The following is a 24,489-nucleotide window of genomic DNA, read 5'->3' as shown; positions in this document are numbered from 1 at the left end:
CCTTCAGAGGGAATTTTCTCCTGGATGGTTTAAGTCTGGAGGGACCAGTGAGGGATTGGTTTCTGTCCTACTTTGCTGGTCCTGACAGGGCCACAGAGGCTCTTTCTGCAGCTCTGCCCCTCAGAGATGAAGCCTTCCTTGACTCACAGTTTAAATGTTGGCTCCTCCTTGGAGGGTCCCTCACCCCACACACCCTCCTGGCATCACAAATGTCCCCTTCGCAGCTCACACAGCTTTCACATCTGTTCATTTCTTTATTTATGCAAGTGAACGAATGCAAATTGTTCGCTTATGGCTGTTTCCTCCGCCGGGCTGGGAGGAGAGCAGAGCAAGGGCCTGTTTTCATCACAACGGTAACTCCAGGATTCAGGAGTGGGTGTTGAGTGGGTCTCACACGCATCACTTCGTTGGCCTTTGGCTTCTCCAAAGGACAAGCTTCTGGATCCCTGGACAATACGAAAACTCTGGGATTCTATGAGGAGAGGGCTGCAAAGAGCCGGGACAAGTTAACCTCCGTGAGTCAGACTCCTACGTACAAGCAAACGCTGAGGGAGGGCTTCCAAGTTTCCAGCTGGCAGTTGCGCTGAAAAGCTGTGCCATGCCGTTGTCGGATGACTGCCTGCAGATGCCCTCACACCTTCAGCAAGGTGAGAGCCCTTGCTGGAACGGGGATTCCTGGCCAAAAGGTTTAGCATTCCTTAGCAGTTAAACAGACACTGCCCAGGAAGGGTCCCCAGGAGGAAGAAGAATGGGGATTGGACCGCCTTAAGGCTGCCCTTCAGCTGCAGCATCTTTGGTGTTTGGAGCGCTGCCCTCTGCTCTCCAGTTCCCCACCCCTTTTGCCCCTCCCCTGGGACCTGGGACTGAAAGCTCAGGCAGACACTGTCCCTGGACCCAGCCCCAGTCTGCGGGCTCAGAGAGGGGAGATAGTCTTACTGCAGACTCAGACAAATGCCTTTTCATGTACAGACTAAGGGTGGCATTTCATTCTTTTTTGCTTTTTAGGGCCACACCCGCAGCATATGGAGATTCCCAGGCTAGGTGTTGAATCAGAGCTACAGCTGCCAGCTTTCGCCACAGCCACAGCAACGCAGGATCCGAGCCACATCTGCAAGCTACACCAAGCTCAGGGCAACACTGGATCCTTAATCCACTGAGTGAGGCCAGGGATCGAATCCACATCCTCATGGATCCAAGTCGGGTTTGTTAACTGCTGAGCCAAGAAGGGAACTCCTAAGGGTGGTATTTCAAACTGGGGGTTCACAAGTGCCAGTTTTAGAAAGGCCTCGTTTCTCCTTCTGTGGGCTCTTTCTAGTCCTGTATTTTAACCCGAAAGGGATCCACTGTGACAACTGGCTAATCCCTTAAGCCTATCGCCTCTGCCCTTTATCTTGGCGATTAAGAGCGCTTTGCGTGCATCTTAAAATCATAATGCATTTACACACTGAACAAGCAATCCCACCTGGAAGAATCTGTATTACAGCTACACTTGCACCCAAAGTGCTCCAAGACATTCAGTGAAAACTTGTACTAGCAAAGGACTGAAAGAAGCTTCATGTCCATTACGAACAGATGCGTTAAATAAATCATTGTATTCCCATGGGTAGTCCATGTGGCCATTAAAAAGGAAAGCCTCGGAGTTCCTGTGGTGGCTCAGCGCTTAACGAACCCAACTAGCATCCGTGAGGACTTGGGTTCAATCCCTGGCCTTGCTTAGTGGGTTAAGGATCGGGTGTTGCCATGAGCTGTGGTGTAGGTTGCAGATGTGGCTTGGATCCCGAGTTGCTGTGACTATGGCAGAGGCTGGCGGCTGCAGCTCCGATTGGACCCCTAGCCTGGGAACCTCCATGTGCCGTGGGTGCGACCCTAAAAAAGACCAAAAAAAAGAAAGAAAAGGAAAGAAAGTCTCTATGTATTGATAGAGAAAAATACCCAAGAATATTAAAGAAAGCAAGATGCAGAATAGTGTTTAGAGTATATGCTATCATTTACTTTAAAATTGGCATATACCTAAACACCGGTGTTACATGCATTGAATTGTCAACCCCAAATTCATACGGTGAATTCCTAACCCCCAGGACCGCCAGATGCAACCATACATGGAAGATAAGGCCTTTACAGAGGTAATTAAGTTAAAATAAGGCCAGGCAATTGGGCCCCAATTAAATACCACTGCTGTCCCTGTAAAAAGGGGGAAATTTGGACACAGACACGCACACAGAGAGGACACCACATGAACGCAGAGGCTGGGGTGACTCATCTACCAGCCAAGGAATGTCAAAGATCGCCAGTGAGACCCCAGAAGCCAGAAGTGAGGCCTGGACAAGCCCTCTCTCAGTCTTCAGAAGGAACCAACCCCGTCCACACCCTGACCCTGGAGTTCTAGCCTGCAGCAGCCCCAGTAAACTGATACAGCCTCTGCGCGAGAGGGGGCGCGTGTGCCTATACATACACCTACACACAACGGACAAACACACACACACAAATGCCCATGCTATGGGTTGCCTCTAGGGAGGGGAACTGGGGTGGGGGGAAAGAAAATTTCACATTGCTTTTGTACCTTTTGAATTTTGGACTCAGTGTGTAGACATATTACCTTCCAAAGTCCCCCAAGTTTCCCTTAACCCTGCCAGTAAATCATTTTATATACATATATATATGTATATATCTCCAAATAAAAGTAGCCTTCAGGAGACACTTCTCTTCACCCAGAAAATAGCCAAACTTTCCCAATCTAACCTTGGGGTTTCAATATGCTTTAAGCTCTGGTGCCAAGTCTGACCAGTTGGGAGGGGCTGCTTGCAGGAGCGCTGCCTTGACAGGGAGGCCAAGGCCTCCACTGAGCTCGGTGGAGGAGAGCTTATCCGTCAATTAGAAGGTCTGCAGGGTGCAGGGAGCTACACCCATCTGCCAGCCCTGCCCCCCCCGGGACTGGCTCAGCGTGGGAATTTCAGGTTGGTTCGGGGTGTGGACGGTGGTAGGCAGCTGACACCCACCTCCAAGTAATGAGGAGCCCTGACATTCTGGAGAGCTGCTGCAGTGCATGGGTCAGACAGGTGGCTCTGAAACATGTGACACGATGACTCAGCTCACGCCTGAATCCGGGCCAGCTGTGTGTGAAGAAATCCTCTTCCTTTCTAGAGTAAATGGGCAGATGGATAGTCACTGGATGAGTCACGAAGCCCGAGGCCCCAAATGGTTGTGCAGATGGAGAAAAATGAGGTCCCGTGCAGGAGGCGCCCGTCTCCTCGGACTGTGGCTCTGACCCCTGCGTGTGCGGCATCTGCCAGAACGCACGCATTCCAAGAGGCAGACCGCGCCCCCGGGTGGGGGTGGCGCAGAGACTTGGCGTGCCCGTGGGTACTGCCTGGACCTTGGCCACCTCCCAAAGCAGAAATGATCAGAGACCTGGAAGGAAACTCAACATGGAAGAAATGACAACCAAGGCTGTGAAGCGAATGCCAGGGTCAGCCTAACCCTATCTCTAAATATCGCAGCAGCACGGCCGAGCGTGGAAGCCCACGCCTCGGGTGACAGCATTTCGTGCTGGCGACAGGATTATTCTGCTCCATGGGTCCATCCTCTCTCTGAGGGATAGTAGCTAAAGCCTTTGAACAAGATCCGCTCTTTCTGATCCCGTAGAAAGTAAATTTTGCCAGCCAGCAAATCTAGAATATGTATTTTTATGGCAAAAGCCACCCCCTCAGAGATCTGCTGAGAAGGCAGGAGATGAGGAAGACAGGCAAAGAAGACAAGTTCACCTGAAAGAAGGTTGAGATAAAGGTGAATCTGGAGCCTTGAACTCTACCTTCCGTAGACTCAACATTCCGATACTTTGCAAGATTATAAAGCTACAGCCAAAGGGTGATGCTTCTCGTGCACAGAGGCGCTCTGTGGTTCCACAGGTCGGTTTTCCACATCCTCTTCGGAGAAGGGCCATGTCCAGCGCTGGGAGGAGAGAAGTCAACAGGGCAGAACCCTTGTCGTGAAGAGCATGCAGTGTGAGCAAAGGAACAGCCGGCCACAGAGAAGACCCACACGTTTTACTAACAAAGTCACGGAACACGTGCTCCAGGAGCAGAGCACAGGGAGACAGGAAGGCTTCCTTTCCAGAGAAGGTGACTTCTGAGCTGCGTCTGAAGGGTAAGTAGGAATCTGCCAGGTTAAAAAAAGGAGAAGGGAGAGGGCGGACCGCAGGAAGCCCTGTCCAAAGACTCACTAGGAAATGAATAAGGAGCAGCCAGGGAACTGGTGAGCTGGAGGGTGGGGGTTCAGGACCCGATGAAGCTAGAGAGATGGGTGGGCCTTGCATGGCAACTTAGGAGGCCACACGCCATCCTCAAGTCGCTGGGGGAGCCCATGCCATCTTCACTCCCATGGGAGCATCATTCCATTTCCAGCTACGGAGCTAACTTTGCCCTTAAGGTGAAGAGTGGACCGGATGCAGGGAGCTGGTGGAAGGGAAACCAGGTAGGAGGCTGCTGACCCCTCCCAGGGGAGAGAGACCAGGAAGCCCTGAATGTCAACGTGTGACCCGAGGGGAAGGACGCCATGTGGGCCACTGGGATGGGGAAAGGATAGGACCTCCCGAAGGAAAGGCTTGGGGAGGATGATTCTGAGGGTTCCGACTGGGCTTGTGACATCACCCAAAACAGAGGACATGGGGAGGGAAGCGGCAGTGTCGTTTTGGACAGGTCAGGTCTGGGGTGCCATGGGTCCTCTGGCGACGTGCAGCAAGCAGGTGGCAATACGGGCGTGGAGAGGATTCTGGAGGAAGACGTTTCTTAGGACACACTCTCGTCAGGCTTCCATTCCTGGGGTTTGGCTAAGCCACTGCGGACAGATCTGGTGCTGTTCTGAGATGCTGGCTCTAGTCTCGCAGTCCTAATAGCAAGGTGGCTTTCTTCCTCTCTCTCTGAGTGGGGACCAGAATTTGCACAGGCTCGTGGGCCTGGCAGAGAGTCAAAGGGAAATCTAGTCCATGGCTCTGGGGCCTGGCACTGAGCTTCCATCACCAGCCACATGTTTTCCAGGGAAGCATCTCTTATAGGATGAATTCCTGCAGAACCACAGGGGTCTCCAGAGCCCCTGGGGTTCACATAGCCACAAGGAACCTCGAGGTGGGAGAGGAAGAGAGAGGAGACAGTTCCTCTCCCTGGGGGCCCAGTAGGAACTGGCCTCAGGGGAAAAGATGGACCCTAAAAGCAATCGGTGGTTGGTGTTATCTGAAGATGGCCTGGCCAGGGCAGCTAAAGGAGAAGAAAAGAAGTTCCAGTCTATTTTAATGGAAGGGCTCTGATTCTAGACAATTTCAGGATAAGAGCATAATAACATTATTTTACACCTAAAGATGTTTTAGGATGCATGGGCATAAAAGCCCTGCCATTTGCATTATCTGACTTACTGAAAACCATCCCTATAAGCTTGGCTCTATATTAAAGTCATTATCCCCATTTCATGGATGAGGAAAATTGGGGGCAGAGAGGTTTAATGACCTGCCCCAAATTGCTATCTGATAAGTGGTGTTTCTGAGATGTGGAAGCAGGCTGTCTGACTCTAGAGGCTGCCCTCCTGACCGCAAAGCCCCAGGCTCTCCAGTCCATGTGAGACTTTGAGGCCCCGCTAAAAGCATCGCCACATGTTTATGTCCTCCAAATTGATGGCGAGAGGGCCAAGACTAGACCTTGAACCTGCAATGGCTTTCTATGGAGTTCTCTGGGGCCAGAAGGTAGACCCAGTATCTGGTACGATGCTGTCTCATGCAGGCACATGACATAGCATCGGTCAAGCCCACAGACCTTCACCTTGTGCAGGATGAACTTCATAAAGCCTTCCTTTCCTATGAGACCACACATGGACCCCAACCCTTGGACCAGAGATGCCAAGAGGAACTCAAACGAAGTCAGTCCCAGAAGGCAGGTGGAGAGTCTCATTCACACTGTAAACTCAAAAAGTGCCCTCTGGCAAATCTTGATGTTGGTTTTGTACCCCTTTTCCTTTCAGTTCCAAACACTTTAGAGTAGACTGAGAGTTTTTTTCTCTTTTCTTTTTCTTTTATCTTTTTTTTTTGGGGGGGGGTTTCATTCTAGGGCCCCACCCACGGCATATGGAAGTTCTCAGGCTAGGGGTCGAATTGGAGCTGTAGCTGCCGGCCGACGCCAGAGCCACAGCAACATGGGATCTGAGTGACGTCTGTGACCTACACCACAGCTCACAGCAACGCTGGATCCTTAACCCATTGAGCAAGGCCAGGGATTGAACCTGCATCCTCATGGATACTAGTTGGATTTGTTTCCATTGTGCCACAACAGGAACTCAGAGATTTCATTATTATTGTTAATTGATTAACAACAGAAACAGCTGTCATTACTTACTATGTGCTGGATATTTTGGAAAAACCCCATAACTTCGGACTTAAAACGTGGCTAAAATAATGAATTCCTAGACAACCTTCCCCCCATACCTCAAAGGTTAGCATTTACTATATTTGCGCTATATATTTGTGATTTTTTTCTTCTAAGATGTTGTAGATCTGATGCCCTTTATCCCTCAATACATGAGTCTATTTCCTAAAAGCCTGCCTACAAATCCTGCCTCTCAAAACCACGGTGCAGTTATCTAAACCCTGATACTAGCATTGATGTAATAGTTATCCGATCTGTAAACCTCATTCAGATTTTGCCAGTGTCCCTGCGATGTTCCTTTGTGCCCAGCGGTAGGTACTGATTTCACCTGTGCCATCTCTGGACCTCCAGAACGATACCTGAATCTTCATATTTCCTGACATGAACACGTTTGGTCTGTCTTTCTCATGGTGAGATTCAGGCTACGCATTTCTTTTTTCTTTCTTTTTTTTTTTTTTTTTAGGAATTCCATGGAAGACATGATGAGTTCCTCTCACTGCCTCCTAGCAAGAGACGTGCGGTCATTTAGTCCCAGTAAAAAGTGGTGCCTGTGAGTTTTCTCCACTGTAATGTCATTATTTTACCGTGATCAATGGGTCGCTTGTGAGGAGGTACTTTGAGACTCTGCAAATATCCTATGATGAATCATTCATCGATGATTCTTGACTGACTCAAATATTACTACGGCTGCCAAACAGTGGCATTCTACGTCATTCCTCCTACAATCATAAGCTGACTTTCAACAGTAGGGAGGAGTTTGCTTGTCTGCCTTATTTATTTATACTGGCATGGACTCATGAATCCTCACTCCATTCAGTTTGTTATAATTCTTCACTACCATCTTTTATTTAGACACTCAAATTGTCCCAGAAGTGTGCCAGGTACTTTATGGAAAATATTTCCTGTAATTCTCAAAGCACATCTTTGAGGGGTAGGGATTATTTTGCAGACAAAGAAACTGAAACTCAGAGAGATGAACGTTCACCACATCTAATTGCTGGAGTTTCCAAACTTCTTATGCCAAGTGCTCGATATTTATGTGCATCCACCTTGTATATAAATCCCCCCCTCCTGATGTTTCTGCCGTATAGGAATTACCCTCTCGCCTCCTATTTTTAAGATGGGAAAATGAGCTCAGAGAGGTTAAGCAATGGGTCACAAAAACTATCATGAGAATTCAGAGGCCTATTTGACATCACGTGTTGTTTTTCAGCAGCTCACGTTGCTCCTTTAAGATGTTTTTCCTTTTGCAGATGGGATCCTTTTTGCCATTTATTTAATTCTATTCAGGGAAGAGGAGGTGAAACTGTGGGTTTTTTTTTTTTTTTTATAAACAGATAGCCTGTGTTAGCTTTGGCTTCCCTGATTCTAATCAGCACCTAGGCTAGGAAGTTGGGGTGACTTTGATCTTGCTGGAATCCTTGGTGTTCTTGGGAGCTCATGTAGTTGACTGACTAAAAAATTTAATCTCTCGCGGTGAATGTGTTCTTCCTAGTTTTCAAGGAAGATTTTGGGGAAGTCTTTCATCCTGTAGTCATTCTCGAATTTGTTGTCCACGTAAATATGGATTTTTCCATTATTATGTTTGTGTTAATCACAGCACAGTGAAGAAATTTCTCATTCATGAATCACTGGCCAAGGAACGTTGCTCATAGCTCCATAAAAACAACGCAGACATCTTTGATACTTAGTTAAAAAGCATCACTCACGCCTAGCTTTGACCCCAGGTGACCTGAAAATGAGGTTTGAGGACCACTGGACTTCTAATCACCCCGGATGCCACTACAAGTGCAGAGTCTGGGGTCTTGTCCCGCACTCACCAAATCAGAATTCTTCAGTTTTAACAAGCTTCCCAGAGACCCCTGAAGCTCACTAAAGTGGACGTGCATGCTGGTGCCTCTGACCAAGCTTCTTCCTAAGGGCTCACAGTGATGATGGCTTTGTACCCACAACGTCAGCCTTTGGGATCCTTGACCTCTGCCCTGCCTCCTGCCCGCAGCAGGTCGTCACGGGTCATCTGTGGTCCCACTGCCTCTGGGGGGTGAGCCTGCAGGCAGCATCATTCTCCAGGTTTTCCCAGGACAGGATCTGAGCACAGTGTTTGACAGCCCTGAGCAAAGATCTCAAAAGCACCATCTTTCCGGGGAGGGGAGCCAAACCCCTCTTCTAGGCTCTGGTTAAAACCAGTGCAAATTAAAATACAAAAAACAAAAATAAAAAAACCAGCTGTTGATTCACAAAGCAGAGTCCTGCCTGCATTTAGGAAAGGTTACTTTATCCCCAAACCAGGATCACTGCCAAGTGACTGACTTACCTGCACGTGGGGTACTTGTAGCTTCTCTCCAGCTCTGCCTCACCCCACCCCCACCCTCAGCCTTTCATGGAGGCTGAAACCAGTCTAGACTGTAAATGGAGCCACGTGCAGATGGTACCTGTCACAGTAGCTCCCAAGGCAAATGAGCAGTGGTCGTGACATGCAGGTAAAGGCTTAAGGGCCAGCTCTTTGGGGGAGGGGCTGGTTTGTACATTTGGTGATTTCCGTGAAGGATATACTCCCATCCTGGCCAACGTTAAGCTACCGCCTCTCAAGACGTCTGCCGATGTCACGATGGGCTCCTGTGAGCTGGGATGAATTGGCTCCAGCACAGGACAATCCCAAGACAAAGAGACTGATTGGCTTTAACTGGGTTTGTGCAAGGAGGGGTGACCGAGGCCCACAGCTAGCTCTGCAGTAAAGAGGGAGGACTGGGGAGCACTGGCTAGTCAGCCTAGACTTCGGGGAAGAGCAAATCCCTGTTCTGGCTCTTGTTATTTCCACCTCTCTTCTGAGCAGCTGAGAACAGCCATGTGGCAGAGGGCGTGTGATTTTTCACGGACTTCAGGGGCACTCATCTTCGCCTTTAATGGAAAACCATCCCAGCTTATACCAATGGGAAGAGCTAATACCCATAGCTCTGTGCATCTCTGGTGGGCAGAGGAAGTAGACGGGAGCCGTTTCTATGTGCATCTCTCTGCCACACCACTGCTGAATATGTGTTTTAAGAGCAACGGGTACTGTGAGCAATAATCAGAGATGAAGTGGAATTCAAGAGCCCGACTCATGCCAGTTTCTAAACTCATCCTTCCTAAGTGTGGCTGGAAAGGGAGGCGGGGCCAATAGGCACACACCCCCCTCTCTCCCGGTGAGAGGAAACCTCACAATGGGTTCCCTAGACCAAGAGCTCCAGATGGAGTGAAAGCCCAGAGGTGGCAAATTCTGTGTCACTGTGTGACCCTGGGCCTCTCATTGAGCTGCCAGAAGCCCTGGGTTCCCCATGGCGCTGGGGACCCAGCACGGTTCTCAGGAGCGCTCTTCTGGTTGCAAGGAACAGACACTACTCGGACTGGCCCAAGGCAACGCTGTGTTAGCTGTGGGGATGAAGGGATCCTAGAGCAGAGCATTGCATCCATCCAGGAGAACAGAGGCCGTTCAGGACTGAGGCGGTCCTTCGGTTTTCTTTCTTTCTCTGGTTCCATTTGGTCTTTCATCTCCTCTCCAATCTCCTGCCTCTGAAGACAGGCCTCCTTGTGCCTTTAGACTGTACTCAGCCCGACATGGTCACCCGTCAGCGCTCACCCGCAGGAGTTCTCATCTCATGTTCTCGTCTCCAAGAGTGCCTTGGAGGTCAAATCTACAGGAATGAAAATCTGATTGACCTACGTTGTGTGTTTAAGCCAAGCAGATGCTGAATCACAGGGCAGACCCTGCACTCCGACGTCCTTTGGCTGTGGTGTCTGCCCACGTGTGATCCTCTCGGCCATGACTGGAGAAGCCGGGGCGAGAAACACAGCACGTGCCGGTGTGTCCTTGAGGAAGCCACGATGCAGCCCTCAGTGCTTCCCAGAACTGTGGGCTGCACATGAATGGCATGAAACACTGTAACAGACATCCAGAGATGACCAGCTTTTTGCATAGGATTGAAGAAATCCATATTGCAATACTATATCATTGAGTTTTGATAACAAATTTTAGTTTTTTATGGGAAGAGAGGTTTTTTTCCTCCCCTTTGCTTCTGGTTATTTTCTTTTTTTTCAAGTTTTGAAAAAATTACAGTTGATTTGCAATGTTCTGTCATTTCTATGACACAGCAAAGTGACCCAGTTATACATATATATATACACACATTCTATTTTTGCATATTACCTTCTCCTGTTGTATCACAAGTGATTGGATACAGTTCCCTGTGCTGTACAGCAGGACCTCATTGCTTATTCATCCTAAATGGAATCGTTTGCATCTACTAACCCCAAACTCCCAGTTCATCTCACTCCCTCCCCCTCCCCCTTGGCAACCACAAGTCTGTTCTCCATGCCTGTGAGTCTGTTTCTGTTTTGTAGATAGGTTCACTTATGCCATATTTTAGCCTCTACATATAAGTGATGTCATACGGTATTTGTCTTTCTCTTTATGACTTAGTATGAGAATCTCTAGCTGCTGTGGCAAATTTTGTAAAGTGCATCAATGAGTGTCATTTCATTTAATTGAAACAACCTTGGAAGCATTCTTAGGTCCATTTTAAAGATGAGGACACTGATACTCAGCAAAGCGATTACCCCAAGGCCCAGCTGTTAGGAAACGGCAGAACTAGGCTTAACGTCAGGTTTTCTGACTCCACATCCAGGGCTCTTTCCTCCTGGCAAAGGATCAGACAATCAAGGGCGAGGAAGGACTGTACAGAAACGGTTCTGAAGCTTTATCTAGAGCTCAGGACTTTGGTTTTAAGTGAAAGAATCCAACTCCGACTATTTTGAGCAAAATGAGAATATACTGGCTTCTGCAACAGAAGAGCTCAGGAGCATCTGGACTCCAAACATGGAGCCCTGGTGTTCTTCCTCTCCCCTGGCACCACCTTGAGGCTTCCTGATCCTTAGGATTCTCAGTCAGACTTCCTCTGCAAGGAGACAAGGGGGCCTCCAGCATCTTCACAGCTTCACATCCAGGAGGAGAAAGTCCTGCATCATGACAGTCTAAGAAATCCAGAAATTGATCTTGGACTTGACTAGATCCTGAGCCCATTCCTGGATCAGCCCATCACTTCTGCTGGGTGGATCTGATGATCCCAGAGGCCTGGCAGGAGTCCCAAGTTCACCACGGAACCCTGGGTTGGTGTCAGTCCACACGCAATCCTGGGACTTGAGAGGAGGGGCGGGGTGGCTCCCTGGAGCGAAACTGAGGTGCTGTGACCTCAGAGGAAGAGGTGATGGCTGCTGAACAGGCAAAACACAACATATTCCCCTTGGGGTAGGAAAAAATGAAGCGCATGTGAGCCCGAGTGAACTCTGGGGGCACAGGTAGGAGACAACACTTAGCACTTGGGTGTGGACACAAGAGGTGCCCAATAAATATTGATAAATAAATGAATGAATGGTCCAGACTGTTGTGGAATAATGAAGGGCAGGTGCCTCTGGGGCATAGGACGTATAAGGGAACACTGGAGAGAAGATGCTGGGGCCATAATGAGAAGTACCTTGTAAGCCACGGTGCTTGTTTTCAGGCCATGAGAGCTTCTGAAGGTTTTTTGATCCAGGGTGTGCCATGGTCAACGTTTGGAGGAGAAAAACAAAAACATGGAAATTTCAACGTGCTATACTCTTGTGCAAGTATTATCTTTTATGGGCCTGGTGTGTCCTCCTTGCCCTTGAAGCTTTTCCCGTTAAGATTTGGAATCCCTTTATCTGAAAGTCCCTAAGACAAGAAAACTGTGAGTAGTCACAGGGGCAGAGTGGCAGCGGGCTACCTGAGTCTGATCAGGTACGCCCACCCCCTTTGTGGGCCTCCACGTATGTAGCCCCACCCAGACGAAGGTGAAGGCCTGAACTCCACGACACTGGAGTTTCTCAGACTCACATCTGTGGGATGGTTGAACAGGTCTGGGTGCGGCCCCCCCGGGGTGTGTGAACGTTCTTCGTGCCGGAGGTGTGCTCGCTGCCATGCAATTTCATGTCATGACTAGGCATGATTTATTGGCATTCTTTATTACACCTGACTTGGAGGAGGGGTCTCGGATGAGACTTCCGGGGATGGGGGGAATATCTCACCACGAATGCCCTCCCAGGACCAGGCACATCTCAAGTGGTGACTTGAATCGACTGGGGTTGGAAGAGTATCGGCAGAGAGCTCTGTCTGCCACGAAGCTTCCCTGTTCTCATGAGATCCAGTCACAGCTGCTTCTGGTCCAGAATGGAGAACAAATATCAGAGTTTAGAAAAAAAAAAAAAAAAGCAGTGCTTGCTGAGTTTTTGGCCTCAAGTCTTCTCTTTTGGTGAGATTGTTCCAGGCGTGGTCACGCTAGAACAATGCCTGACCATTTTATATGGCAACGAATATTTCAAATCTTCTGCTTGCTTTCTGAAGTGACTTCTCTCAGAGGGGCAGTATTCTCGATAAATAGATGCTCGACATAAAATGTGAGGGCCCTCAAATAAAGACAAAGGGCAGCCAGGGTTCCCGTGGAGAAGTCCTTTGAGGATGGGGGTGGGACATACCATGCTTTCCCGATACGACAAGTTCCTTTGTGGTGACCTGGAAACTTTGTCCCAAGATGATGAAGCCCCGACACTGTGGATTTCACTAGGTCCCAGGCCCATGCCTGAGCCAACCAACCCCTGAGGCTGAGTGGATGTGACGACCTCCTCGGCCAGACCAGGGCACAGGTTCACCACTGGCTCGGGGACAGACCAGCTCACCCGAACCCAGGACCTGAGGGTAGGGGGCTCCCGAAGGAAAATGGAGGTGCTGTGAGCAGAAGAAGGGGTGCAGATAGGCAAAACAACAAGGAGGCCTGTGGGGTGAAGGAAGTGGGGGACACTGGAGGGCTGGAGCTTCTGAGCCCTTCCCCAGAGCTGGAATTGTGGGGGAGGGAAGAGCCTGTTACTTATTAGCTCCGTGACTTTGAAGAGCTGACCTGCTCTAACGCTTGGCGTTCTCACCTGCAGGCTGGAGAAGCAACGGCCTCCATCCCACAGGGCTGAGGACAAAATGAGACGACGCATGCTACGAAGGAAGTGCCCCCTAAATGAGACCGACGTGGACACTGTCATCCTGACACACACAGCTCAGCCCCCCTCCCTGCAGGAGACCTGGGTCACAGTCTCACCCTCTAAGCCGACTTGAGCGGAAGTCAGATGTCCTCAAAGCACTCACCCATCATCTGCGTTGAGTTCTCAGGCCTTTCCTCCAGCTCTGGATTTTTAAAATCTCATTAAGCTCAAGAGGGGGGTTAAAAGCCAACAAAGTTCTCTATTTTTGAGCATTCACAGATCAGGCTAGAAACACTGGCTCTCCCACAAGAAGACACATGCTCATGGGATGTCCTTGGCAGTCCCCGAAGAGCCTGAAGGCCCAACACTGGCAGCTGGATCAGGGTGGGGAAAGGGACTGTTTTCAAATTGCTGAATTTTTAAAAGTTTGCACATTACATATTTCCAGCCAGAAAAACGTGGCTGAGCCCTCTGCAGGGACTGCCTCCTTGCTGTGTCCTCAAGGATTCTGGGATGGGCCAAAGATTGCAGCTGGAGTCCCTGGGGCTGCCCAGAGAACCAGGAGTGTCTGCACAGAGCTCCAGCAATGGGGGGGCTATTCACTCAAGATGAATGAGCAAAGGGCGCCTTGGAGGAATGAAAAGTTTTTACTCAAAAAACATCCTGCTCTTCCTCCGTCCACTGCAAAGCCAAGCTTGAGTGTTGGCCAGAAACGGTGCTTCCTGAAGGGCTCACCCCTGAAAAGGGTGTTGACATAGTTTTGAAGAGGCTGACGTGGGGGACTGAAGAACCCAGTTAAAAATGGAAGGAAAAACATCCACCCAATTTAAACAGTTTATGCATTTATGTAAAATCAGGTGTGTATATCTATAAAGAAAATTTAAAAAAAGATTTTTTAAGTGGGCGTTCCCGTCATGGCGTAGTGGAAAGGAATCTGACTGGCATCCAGGAGGTTGCGGGTTTGACCCCTGGCCCCGCTCAGTGGGTTAAGGATCCAGCATTGCTGTGAGCTGTGGTGTAGGTGGCTCTGATCTGGTGTGGCTGGGGCTGGGGCTGGGGCTGGCAGCTGTAGCTCCGATTTGACCCCTAGCCTGGGAACCTCCACATGCTACAGGTGCAGCCCTGAAAAAGCAAAAAAATAAAAAATAAAAAAATTAAGAGTGGATCAGCTCTGGAAGCAGACAGACCTATGTTGGAATTTTAGTTTTATCACTTCCTAGCTTGCGTGACCTCCTTGATGCTCAGTTTCCTCATCTATAAAATGCCACCATCTTGTTCACATATTTTGAGGAGTCACGATTCATGCATGTATACTAGGGTCCAGTATCTAGGAAGACAGCAGTGAATGGTCTTGCGAGAAGTAAATGATATTGCGAGAAGGTCGAGGGACTGGGTGAACATTGCACAAACCTCCAGACAGCCCTTATTGCCTCGTGTTCTGATCACGCTGAATGCGCCTCTCTTTGTTCCCTCTCTCTCTTCACGCCCCTTTGTGTCTTGGTCTTTGCTGTCCTCGTGTGGGGACACTTTCTCATTCGCCTCAGTCGTGGACTCCTCTCCAACCTCCAAGATCATCTCCACCATCATTACACAAAGAAGCTTTGATCAGCACCTACCTCCCGAATAGAAAGGTCTGCTCTTCCTCGGAGCTGGAGCATACCTGCCACACACAGCAAAGTGTAGCAGTGCCACGCGGTAAACTCTGGGTATTGCACACCGCCCATCCCCAAGGCCAGCTGCGGGTTCCCCAGGACAGAGATCACGTCTCCTCCTTCCTGGTTTAAAGAGCTCCTGGCACACAAGAGGCCATCAAGAAATGTTTGCTGAGGAGTTCCTGTCATGGCACAGTGGTTAACGAATCTGACTAGGAACCTTGAGGTTGTGGGTTTGATCCCTGGCCTTGCTCAGTGGGTTAAGGATCCGGCATTGCCATGAGCTGTGGTGTAGGTTGCAGACGTGGCTTGGATCCTGCATTGCTGTGGCTCTGGCGTAGACCCCTAGTCTGGGAACCTCCATATGCTGCAGGAAGTGGCCCTAGAAAAGACCAAAAAAAAAGAAATGTTTGCTGAATGGAACCCTAAAAGTGGAGGGTGACTGCCCTAGAAAGCTGATGGGCTCCCTCTAAGGAAAAACAGAAAGGACATGGATGATGCTATATCCTGGGAAACTTCAGTTAGACACCAAGAATTCCCTTAGCGAGAGTGTCAGATGACAGACGGAGTTCCCGGGGGACCGTGTGGAATGTCCTCTTTGGGTCTTGGAAAAGGAATCATTCTTATTTGGGGGCGATTCTGCTGTGGGCTTGCTCGAAGGCGGGTCTCCAGCCTCATGCGACCTTCATAAAACCACCCGGAAGTCATCCTGATGACAGAGAAGGGTCTTCTGGCTCCCGGCCAGCTGGTCATCCAGATGGTTTCTTGTGCTGAGAACTAGCCGGAAGGCTGGGCAAGGACGCGGCTGTGCGCCTGCCCTGAGGCTGGCAGGTCTCTCTAGTAAGTCTGCCTCCCGGGGTGAGCAGGGAGGCAAGGACCACAACGTCACCTTGTGCTCAAGCAGCCGCGTCTGATGACCCAATTCCTTTCCACCGGAAGTCAGAGGAGGACAGGAAGGAGGGGCTGTGGTCTAGAGCACGGCCTCTCCCGCCTCTTCCGCTGCTGCTCAGCCTCCCACATGTCATGAGGCAGCTGCCACGGGCCAGGCCTGTCCTCATGGAGGGAGGAAGAGGGATACAGGCCTCACACATTTTATGACAAACAAGGAATTAGTTATAGATGGAAACCACTATGAAAGGTCAAAAGGGTGTGATAGGAGGAACAATGGGAAAAGAAAGACAATTCCCACTGGCCGTCATTCCCTCATCTGACACAGGCCAGACAAGCGCTACTCTCCCATTTTTTTTTTTTTTCCCATAGATAAAGTTTCAGAAAAGGCAAAAAAATCCAGCTACTAAAACAAATCTTTCCAATCTACCCTTCCCTCCGCCCCATGCACAAAGGACAGACAGCCACAGAGTCAAAAGAAACATCTTTTGTTGTTGTTGTCTTTTTAGGGCCATTCCCACAGCATATGGAGGTTCCCAGGCTAGGGGTCAAATCAGAGCTGTAGTTGCTGGCCTACAGGTGTCTGCAACCTACGACACAGCTCACGGCAGCACCAGATCCTTAACCCCCTGAGCAAGGCCAGGGATCGAAGCTGCGTCTTCATGGATGCCAGTCAGATTCATTTCCGCTGAGCCATGATGGGAACCCCAAAAGAAACATTTTAAGAGTTCACAGAAGACCTGGGAGTCACCAAATGTGATTTGGTACCTGGAGAAAGGGCCTGTGAATTCAAGTCTTGACTCATTTGCTGGTTAGCCTCGGGAAGGCACATCAGCTACTCGAGTTTTAGCAAACAGAGGATGGGGCCAGCCTCCTGGGGTCAATGACACACGAGACTTGATGGATACACAGTGTGACAGGAGTTGGGCTGTGGGATACTTTGGGTCGCGATTTTGACCATCTCCACTGAAAATTGTTCTGCATTGGCCCAAACAGCCAGGTGATGCTGAGTGGAGTCTGAAGGAGGCAGCCCTGGCAGACCCTCCCACACTGTGAGTCTCACCTACCTTGAGCGGGAACCGAGTTGGTTAGAGGCTCCCTTGGCTGCGACGCAGGCTGAACCAGGGCAGTCCTGACTAGCCTGGCACAGTGAACGGCCACAGCCTAGCTTAGTGCCATTAAAAGCAGGGCAAGCCCACGACGCAGACACATGTGCATAAGAGAGACGCGTGGTATCCGACTGGAGGTCAAGGAGGAAATGAGAAAAGAAGGAACGAAAACCCTGATATAATTCTCCAAAGAACAGATGCGTTTGAGGTCTGAGAAAATCTTTCATTCCTGTGACTTCAAGTGTCAATAAAGTCTCTTTCTAACCAAGGTGATCTTAGGACCAATCACAGCCAGAGCAGGTAAACGAACCACCAAACCAGCCACAAGACGGGACCTGATGTGCGCTCTGCTCTGAGGGGCTGCCAAAAGCAACGTGAGAATGAAAACCTTTCCCGTTAACAAGATGTCAAAGGCGAGGTGACAGGGGAGGCGAGTGGAAGGAACGAGGCCGTCGGTAAGATGCAAATCCGTACATACGTTTCAGTGGCCGCATGGGGGGCATCGCACATACACGTGGGCCCCCCGCAAGGTCTCGCCCAGGTACCAAATGACTTCAGGCACGTACGAGGCTGCAGATGCAGGGAGGATTTTCCAGAGCAAGGGGGATGCTCGGTGGAGGCGGCAGGTGCTATGAATCTGTGCTGCTCTTGGGGGTGGGGGGAACCAGTCCTTATAAGTGGCAAACAAGGACAGTAAAAACAGCTCACGGGCAACCCACCTCTTCAGAGAGCCACCCCTCAGAACGAGGCAACGGGGGGCTCGTTCCTCCCCTGCTGACCTAGGGGGAACTTCCAGAGCCCTCAGGAGGCTCACTTCCCATCCCCAGGGTGCCGGTTCCTGGGTTCTCACAGCAGAAGCTGGGAGTGAACTGTAAACCTGGGTCCCAGGCTGCACTGCAGGATGTCCCTGGAGGGGATACGGGGAGCCAGAAGATTCCATAACATCAGCTGGGCTGGACAGCGGGTTGCAAGGAACCCGTTTACAATCCCCGGGGGCACACCCAGCGGTGCGGTGGGACCATCTATATTGTGGCTCTTGATCATTCCATACTGCGTTAGCCAAATTCCAGGAAAAGGGTAGATTTGAAAATCGAATTTGGGAAGAATAAAATATGTACTCCAGGAGATAAACTCGGAAACATTCCCTGGAAGGGGCCTCTTTGGGGCTTACCTGTTTACCAGGCCTGATGGCCTCTCCTCAAGTTCACGAGCGCTTGACCTCTCCCTAAAGGAAACCAGAGCTCCCCAGAACACATGGGAACTCAGCCCCGTGGCTGTCACTAGTGACCGCAGGAGCCTAAGACGTGTGACCTCTGATCACGGTCTTTGCTTATTGGAAAAAAAAAAAAAGTCATCCTGTCAGACTTTATCAGAAACTCAAGAAACAAACATACCACCAAATGGAAAGGTTGTTTAATTCAAAAATCATACTTCCACTCATTTCATAGGGATTGTCGTGTAAACCAGCCAAGTGACAGAAAGCCAAGTTTCAGAGGCCACTCAACAGAAACAGTGTATCAAGATCTGCTCAGTGACACAAAAGCACATTTTTTTCTTTTAAAGCCTGAATACGGCAAAACTACTTCACGAATGACAGCAAAAAAGTTCTAGTCACAAGTTCCTTTGGAATGACGAAATAGGATTCTGCACGCCAGTCAATATTCAATACTGAAGTTTAAAACAGTGCATTTATGGTTTAAAAAAAAAAACATTAAAGTGCCATTTTTATGTACTTTATTGATAGTCTATCACCCAGCACTTTCTAAGATACTCAAAGGTAGCCTAAATTATGAATGAAACATGCAAATATTTTCTTCTCTAAAATAGAGACAAATGTCTTTTAGAGTGCTTATTAACTACTAACCGTTTAGGAGTTTGAGCTTTTTTTCAACATGACTCTTAATAAGTTAACAAGGAATATAGCTGTAGATAGTAACCATTCGATAAATACGAACAATGTCTTAAAATGGCACTTAATTTACATCTTTGATCGCTCTGATAGTCAATCAACAGCCTGTCTTGTTTCTCTAATGCTCAACCTTCCAATCTGAAAGGCTGTCAAGGCTCAGCAACTGCCCGCTTAGGTGGGTTTCTGGAAGAGTCTGTTATCTTTACATGTGTGAATGTGAGCGGCACACACACATACACTAACACGTACTAATATGTGTACGTTAAGAATCATCAGAGAAGCCTCTTTTCACAGGTACGAGGGTGGCCCTGCTGTCTGGATACCCCAGGAAGCTCTGGGAAGGTGTCTACGTGGACAACTTGGTCGGAATGGTCACTGGAGAAGTGTCCACAGGCCTGGCCTCTCCTGGATGGCTCTGCCCCGGGTACTCCTGACCCCTTGGTCATCACGGCTCTGGGTTCCCACAACACTAAAGAGAATGTGGACCTAACACAATGGCTTCACTCACGTGGGTCTAGGACTGCGCCAAGCCTTTGCACACGAGAGCATTTCACTTTGAAAGTTGTTTTGATCGTGTCGTGTCCTGTAAAACCTTCGTAAAAATCTTAGCTGTGACCGTTTCATGTGACAGATTCCCTCCCATTAAGAACTATATTAGTCCCTCTTTTAGAAAATCCCCGGTTGTTTTGTACAGTCTGCCTTCTCTCTCTGCTCCTAGCATCGCTTTACGCCTAGTGCTTTCGCTCCTAGGAACACATGGGCTTTCCCTACGGAGACCACTCAGCAGGGGCCAGCTCTGAATGACGTCTGGACTTTCTGGACGGCCTCTCCCTCTGCTTTGGGAAGCTCTGTAGTTAGACAAGTGCTATAGGTGATGAAAGGAAGGAAGCTATTACAAGCTGGACTCTGGTCGCGGGTCTGCTGGAGGCTTGTGCAAAGGCCGGTCACTCTACGGCTGCTGTCATTTGGACGTGACATTTACAGAGAAGCGGTCCAGCATACCAGCAGGGCCTCCAAACACACTGGAGCATGAAAAGATACATTTTTTAGACACCAGCACAGGGTGTGTGGGAGGACAGGCAGTTGACTTAAAAGAGGTGTGGGCTGGGGCTGTCTAGGTAAATGATGACTGGCAAGCTTGCCAGAAATGGATTAATGCCCTAGAATCCCCAGGACTTTCCTTCTAAAGTCAGGTAGTGAAGTGGCTGTTTGGTTTCCTTAATGCTGGCTACCTACTTGGGGAACATGGCTGCTCATTAAAACATTCAGCACAAGGGCAAACAGTGAGTGGCCCACGAGAGCCACCCTGGTACCTAGGAGTCCTGTGTCTATAAAAGCACATGGTCTAGACTTGCTTTTGGACAGAAACCCGAGGATGAAAGGTGCCAACAGGCAGCCATGACTAGTTGATCATGGTATCTTGGTGTCAATCATGGTCTCTTTAGTTGATTGTTTCTGCCTCCCTACTCCCCAGTCATGGATGTTTTGGGAGCCTCTGCAGTCAAGACAGAGCTTTTGGTGTTGCAGGGGTTGTTGCTTTCAAGAGATACAAATGCTGATGGCAGAAGGACTTCCCTTTAAGTTACAGGGCTGGCACACATAACTGCAGAGTCCTGGCAAATGCTGAAATGACCCTGTCACTAGAATGGCTGTGTTGCTAATGCCAGTCGGCCAATACGTGACTGCTCATTTTCTCTCTTTCTCTTTGCCTCTCTGTCCAAAATGCACTCTGTAAGAGGAGATGCATTGGAACCACATTGGAAAAAACAAAACAAAACACCAAGTCAACTTAGTCTGACAGGAGAACACATATATTAGCTGTAGAAATACTAAAACTCTAAGCCAAAAACTGGCTCCACTCCTAGGATACCAACGTAGTGAGTGCTCTGGGGGCCACCTCTCTATGTTTAGGTTTGAAAATAGAGAAGATTATCATCAGTCTTGAGCAAGTCAGGAACTGACTTGGAGTGGGGAGGGGAGAATTTAAAACAAACTATCTTCTCAAGGCATATGGCTTTCTGTAGCTAGGAATTCAGTGAACACCTGGAAGAGGAGTGAGCTGATCCCAACACCAAAAAAAAACCCTCGGGCTACGTAAGCCCACTTGATCTCAGGGCCTTCCAAAAGAAACACGAGGGAAAGTTCCCAGAATTTGGTCCACAGCCTTCCCCTCCGATACCCAGTTCACACCCCTAGAAGCCTATGGCAGCAGAGGGAGGGCGGGGGGCATACACAGCGGAGTGGGGAAAGCCCGTTTTCAGTCTTCCAGTCCCTTCTCATCTGTTGGCTCACATTCTGAACAGTGTCTCCAGTTCTGCAGCTGACGGCGAGGGGAGCTGGTGGGGGAAGGGAGGGAGGGCAGCCACCTGTCACTGCCCAGCACAGCCCAGAGAAGCCGTCAAGGGGTCTACCTAAAAAGGGCCACTGGAGCAGCTCCATGTCCCCCGGCTTCAGATCAGGGCCATGTGAGGAGCAGGGACCTGCTTCCGGGGGGTCAAGCTGGGGCCGACGGTTGACAGGAACGCTCCAGAGAGCAACTCCCAAAGCCAGGGCCCGGGCCTTCCGGCTGCTCCACATTGGTTCTAGCTAAGGTTTCAAAGGGGCAGGTGAAGATTTAAAAGCAACATGTTGCACTCTATTTGGAAAGCCCAGTGGTATAGACAGAGTGTGCTTGGGCCCCTGGCCCCTTTCAACAGGTCCCCAAGCTGCTCCCAGTCTGAGGGAGCAGGTGTAGTCTGCCTGGTTGTCCCCTTCCTGTTTGGGTACTCCGTGAGGCCTGTCTCCGTCTTCTCCAATCTTAATGTTTGCTCCCTGATTCAGTGGGAGTGTCTGGCTTGCTGCTGGGTGAGATCCTGGGTAGCAGCTGTGAACTCCGGGAGCTGATGGCATGAATCACAATGACAAACTCCTATGAACTTTAAAGCCGCCCATAAAGCTCTAATAGCACAATCTCCATCCCTCTTTAGAGGTCCCCCCACTCTTCCTTGAGGGTTGTAGGACATCTGAGATGAACAGGAAGGGCACAAACCTGTTAAGGGAAAGGAGAGCAGCAGCATATCGAGAACTCAAGATCCTAAGAAGCTAGTTTTTCTTAGAACTGAAGACACACATCATATTTGCAAACTAGCTTGGACTCATTTATAAAGCCTTGGAAGATGTGCAGAAGCGTTAGACAGAAGGAACACGCAATCATTCCCTCTTTTGTCCCAGTACCTCGGGGTACCAAGAAATACACCTGAGAAGAAAAATGAAAAAAAAAAAAAAAAATCTGCCCCCCTGGCCTCACCTGTTTAAATCCTGAGCTTCACCTTACTACTGGGTAGGAGTTCTTGGATAAGTTCATTGCCTGAAGATGCTCTTCCCATCTCCAAATCCAAAGGCCAAGAAATGCTCAAAAACCATGGCTGGACAAAGAAGACTGAACACCGTTAATGCGTCGTGCCCACCACCAAGAGCCAGCACAGAGTGGGTGGAAATCGCTTCTCCTTCCTGGAGGCCAGAGGGGACAGCCTTGACTCTCTTCAGCCTTGCGTCCTCTCTCTCCCTCATGTACACACTTGTTCAGCAATCAAAGCTTAAGGAATATCAAATATAAAACTTTGCCATATAGTATTTCAAATCACTCTATTTACAAGTTTATCTTTTCCAAAAAAAAAAAAAAAGTAAAAGATACAGTAATTCAACACAATTCAAGTTTTCCTTTTCTTCTCGAAAGGTCCCTAAAGAGGCATTCCAGAAGCAGGAAACATTCTGGAATGGTGCTGCCATCCCGAGGGGTTCCTAGGGAGCGTGACAGTCCCTTAACTTTGGAGTTTGCCCAGAATCGCTCTTGCAGGGACATTCAAACGTGGGAGATCCTGGGACTCTCTTCTTTGGAGGCTAAGTGACCGCGACATGTCCAGGCCATACTTCCCCCTCAAGGTGGGCTTCCCCAAGGCCCAGCCCCTCCTGGATCAGGAAATTCTCTTTCTCAGGAGGTACCCATGCCACCTTCCATGGCCCAATGGTACAGTGCCCTCCTAAATCACCATGGCTTATGATATTAGTCTCATGCCTCAAGAGCCTGAGAAACCATTCCCTTTTTCTGAGTGGCAGTGAATATGTGTGTCCTTTTAAACTAGAGGCCATGGGCTGAGCCGGGAAGTGTGCTGGAAGACTGCCAGGGCACCAGTGCTTGGCAGCCCAGGGCACTGCCAGGGGGTGGGGGTGGGGTGGGATAAGAGCGATGGGCCAGAGGCGGGTGAGGAGGGGAAGGGACAGGTGAAAGGGAAGGAATGAGTCAGAGGGAGGGTGTCACCCACTGGGAGGCAGCAGGTTGCCCTCTAGAAAGCAAACACTGCTTGCGTGGAAGAGCAGAAATATTAAGCCCGCACGTAATCGAATCGCAAGAGGTTACTAGAGTTTGCTCCAAATATACCCTGGTGGTGCTGCAATCCGTCAGGAAGGAAAGAGTTCCCAGCTGCTAGTCTGTCTGCCCCCAAGGAGACCACTCTCATGCCCCGAGCCTCTGCATCAGGTTGTTGGAAAAGCATCCGAGAAACGACCCAAAGGTGGTTGTGAGGGTGGGGGGTGGGGGTGGAGAAAAACAAGACACGTCATGTCCAGCGTGTGTTATTTTTTGGTTTGCTTTTAGAGAAGGTTGGGTTGCCGTGGTGACGAGGTGATGGCAGCCCTCGGTGGTGGAGACGTTCTAGCTTGGGAGGGGGGCCGTGGGGGTGCGTGTGTTGCCTCACATGAGCGGACTAGACAGAATTCTGCTGATGCTGGGCCAGCGGCTGCCTGAGAGATGGTGAGAGATTGGACCTTCTGTAAACAGGGCCATCACCCCTCCCTATCCTGCACGCAAACCAGCAGACCCAGCCACCTGGAGCACTGCGGGCCTCAAGTGCTGAGAGACGGGGCGGAGAGAGTGCCTCCAGTAAACCAAAGTGGGGGACCCAGCCTGGACCTCAGGCCTATGCCCAGCCCCGCTGGACCCGGCTACAGCGCACATGCGGCGACACCGCACATCCGTGGGGACGCTGATCTCCCACGTACTTCCTTTTTCAGCAGGTGGGGGTTGGGGGGACTGTTGAAAGCGCATGAGCGTTCCCCATTTAGGGCACTAAATGAAAGAGGCGGCTCCGTAAGCCTTTCTCTTGGTTATCAAACTCCACGGGGCTCCTCCGCGGATGTCCGACTGTTTCTTGCAGTATCACCGCACGTCGGGCTGAGATGATCACGGGGATGGCGACACCAGAGTTCGCGGAAACATTCATGTGGACACGTAGCAGCAGAGTCAGTCACCCTGCCGGTCTCAGCGGCGAAGAGCAATGGCCCACGACACAGGACTCAGCGGTTGTCATGGATACCACGGAGGGCTCAGCAGCTCTGCCATGGAGACGGTTAGAGGAACTCCACGTAGTTCTCGGGGATGAGGCCCGTCTTGCCGTTCAGAGTCCCCTCCAACCAGCCGGGCTCCTGAGACGGATGAACTGCACAGGGGGGTGGGGGGGGAGAGAAGAGAG

The 24,489-nt window shown here is 49.9% G+C and overlaps 1 protein-coding gene and 1 long non-coding RNA gene across 22 annotated transcripts in view; one reads left to right on the top strand and one right to left on the bottom strand.

Moving 5' to 3' along the window:
* The first annotated feature begins 3,036 nt into the window (after positions 1 to 3,036).
* On the top strand, positions 3,037 to 14,313 carry LOC102160841 (uncharacterized). Of its 3 annotated transcripts, none has more exons than XR_014838953.1 (3): positions 3,037 to 4,143; positions 6,868 to 11,546; positions 13,380 to 14,313. It is a non-coding gene; the product is annotated as an uncharacterized LOC102160841 (long non-coding RNA). The 3 variants fall into 3 exon arrangements; XR_014838954.1 differs by having other exon boundaries at positions 4,008 to 4,143; positions 6,868 to 6,954; positions 13,380 to 13,509; XR_014838952.1 differs by lacking the exon at positions 13,380 to 14,313 and having other exon boundaries at positions 6,868 to 11,801.
* Positions 14,314 to 18,470: 4,157 nt separating this feature from the next.
* The window catches only part of ARHGAP26 (Rho GTPase activating protein 26), a 457,576-nt gene continuing 451,557 nt past the window's right edge, over positions 18,471 to 24,489 (bottom strand). For all 19 annotated transcript variants that reach the window (XM_021085446.2, XM_085014882.1, XM_021085449.2 and 16 more), the window contains one exon: positions 18,471 to 24,456. In XM_021085446.2, coding sequence (XP_020941105.2) covers positions 24,368 to 24,456 — 89 coding nt within the window. In that variant the 3' untranslated portion in view covers positions 18,471 to 24,367. The remainder of the gene's footprint in view (positions 24,457 to 24,489) is intronic.

Source organism: Sus scrofa, chromosome 2 (assembly GCF_054392235.1).
Source record: "Sus scrofa isolate SSC_HxYL_T2T_F1_AM1 chromosome 2, Sscrofa_HxYL_maternal_Yorkshire_Landrace_v2.0, whole genome shotgun sequence".
NCBI classification, from domain to species: Eukaryota; Metazoa; Chordata; class Mammalia; order Artiodactyla; family Suidae; genus Sus; species Sus scrofa.
The sequence above is the reverse complement of the archived record's forward strand: the minus strand, read 5'-3'. Positions and strand labels throughout refer to the sequence as shown.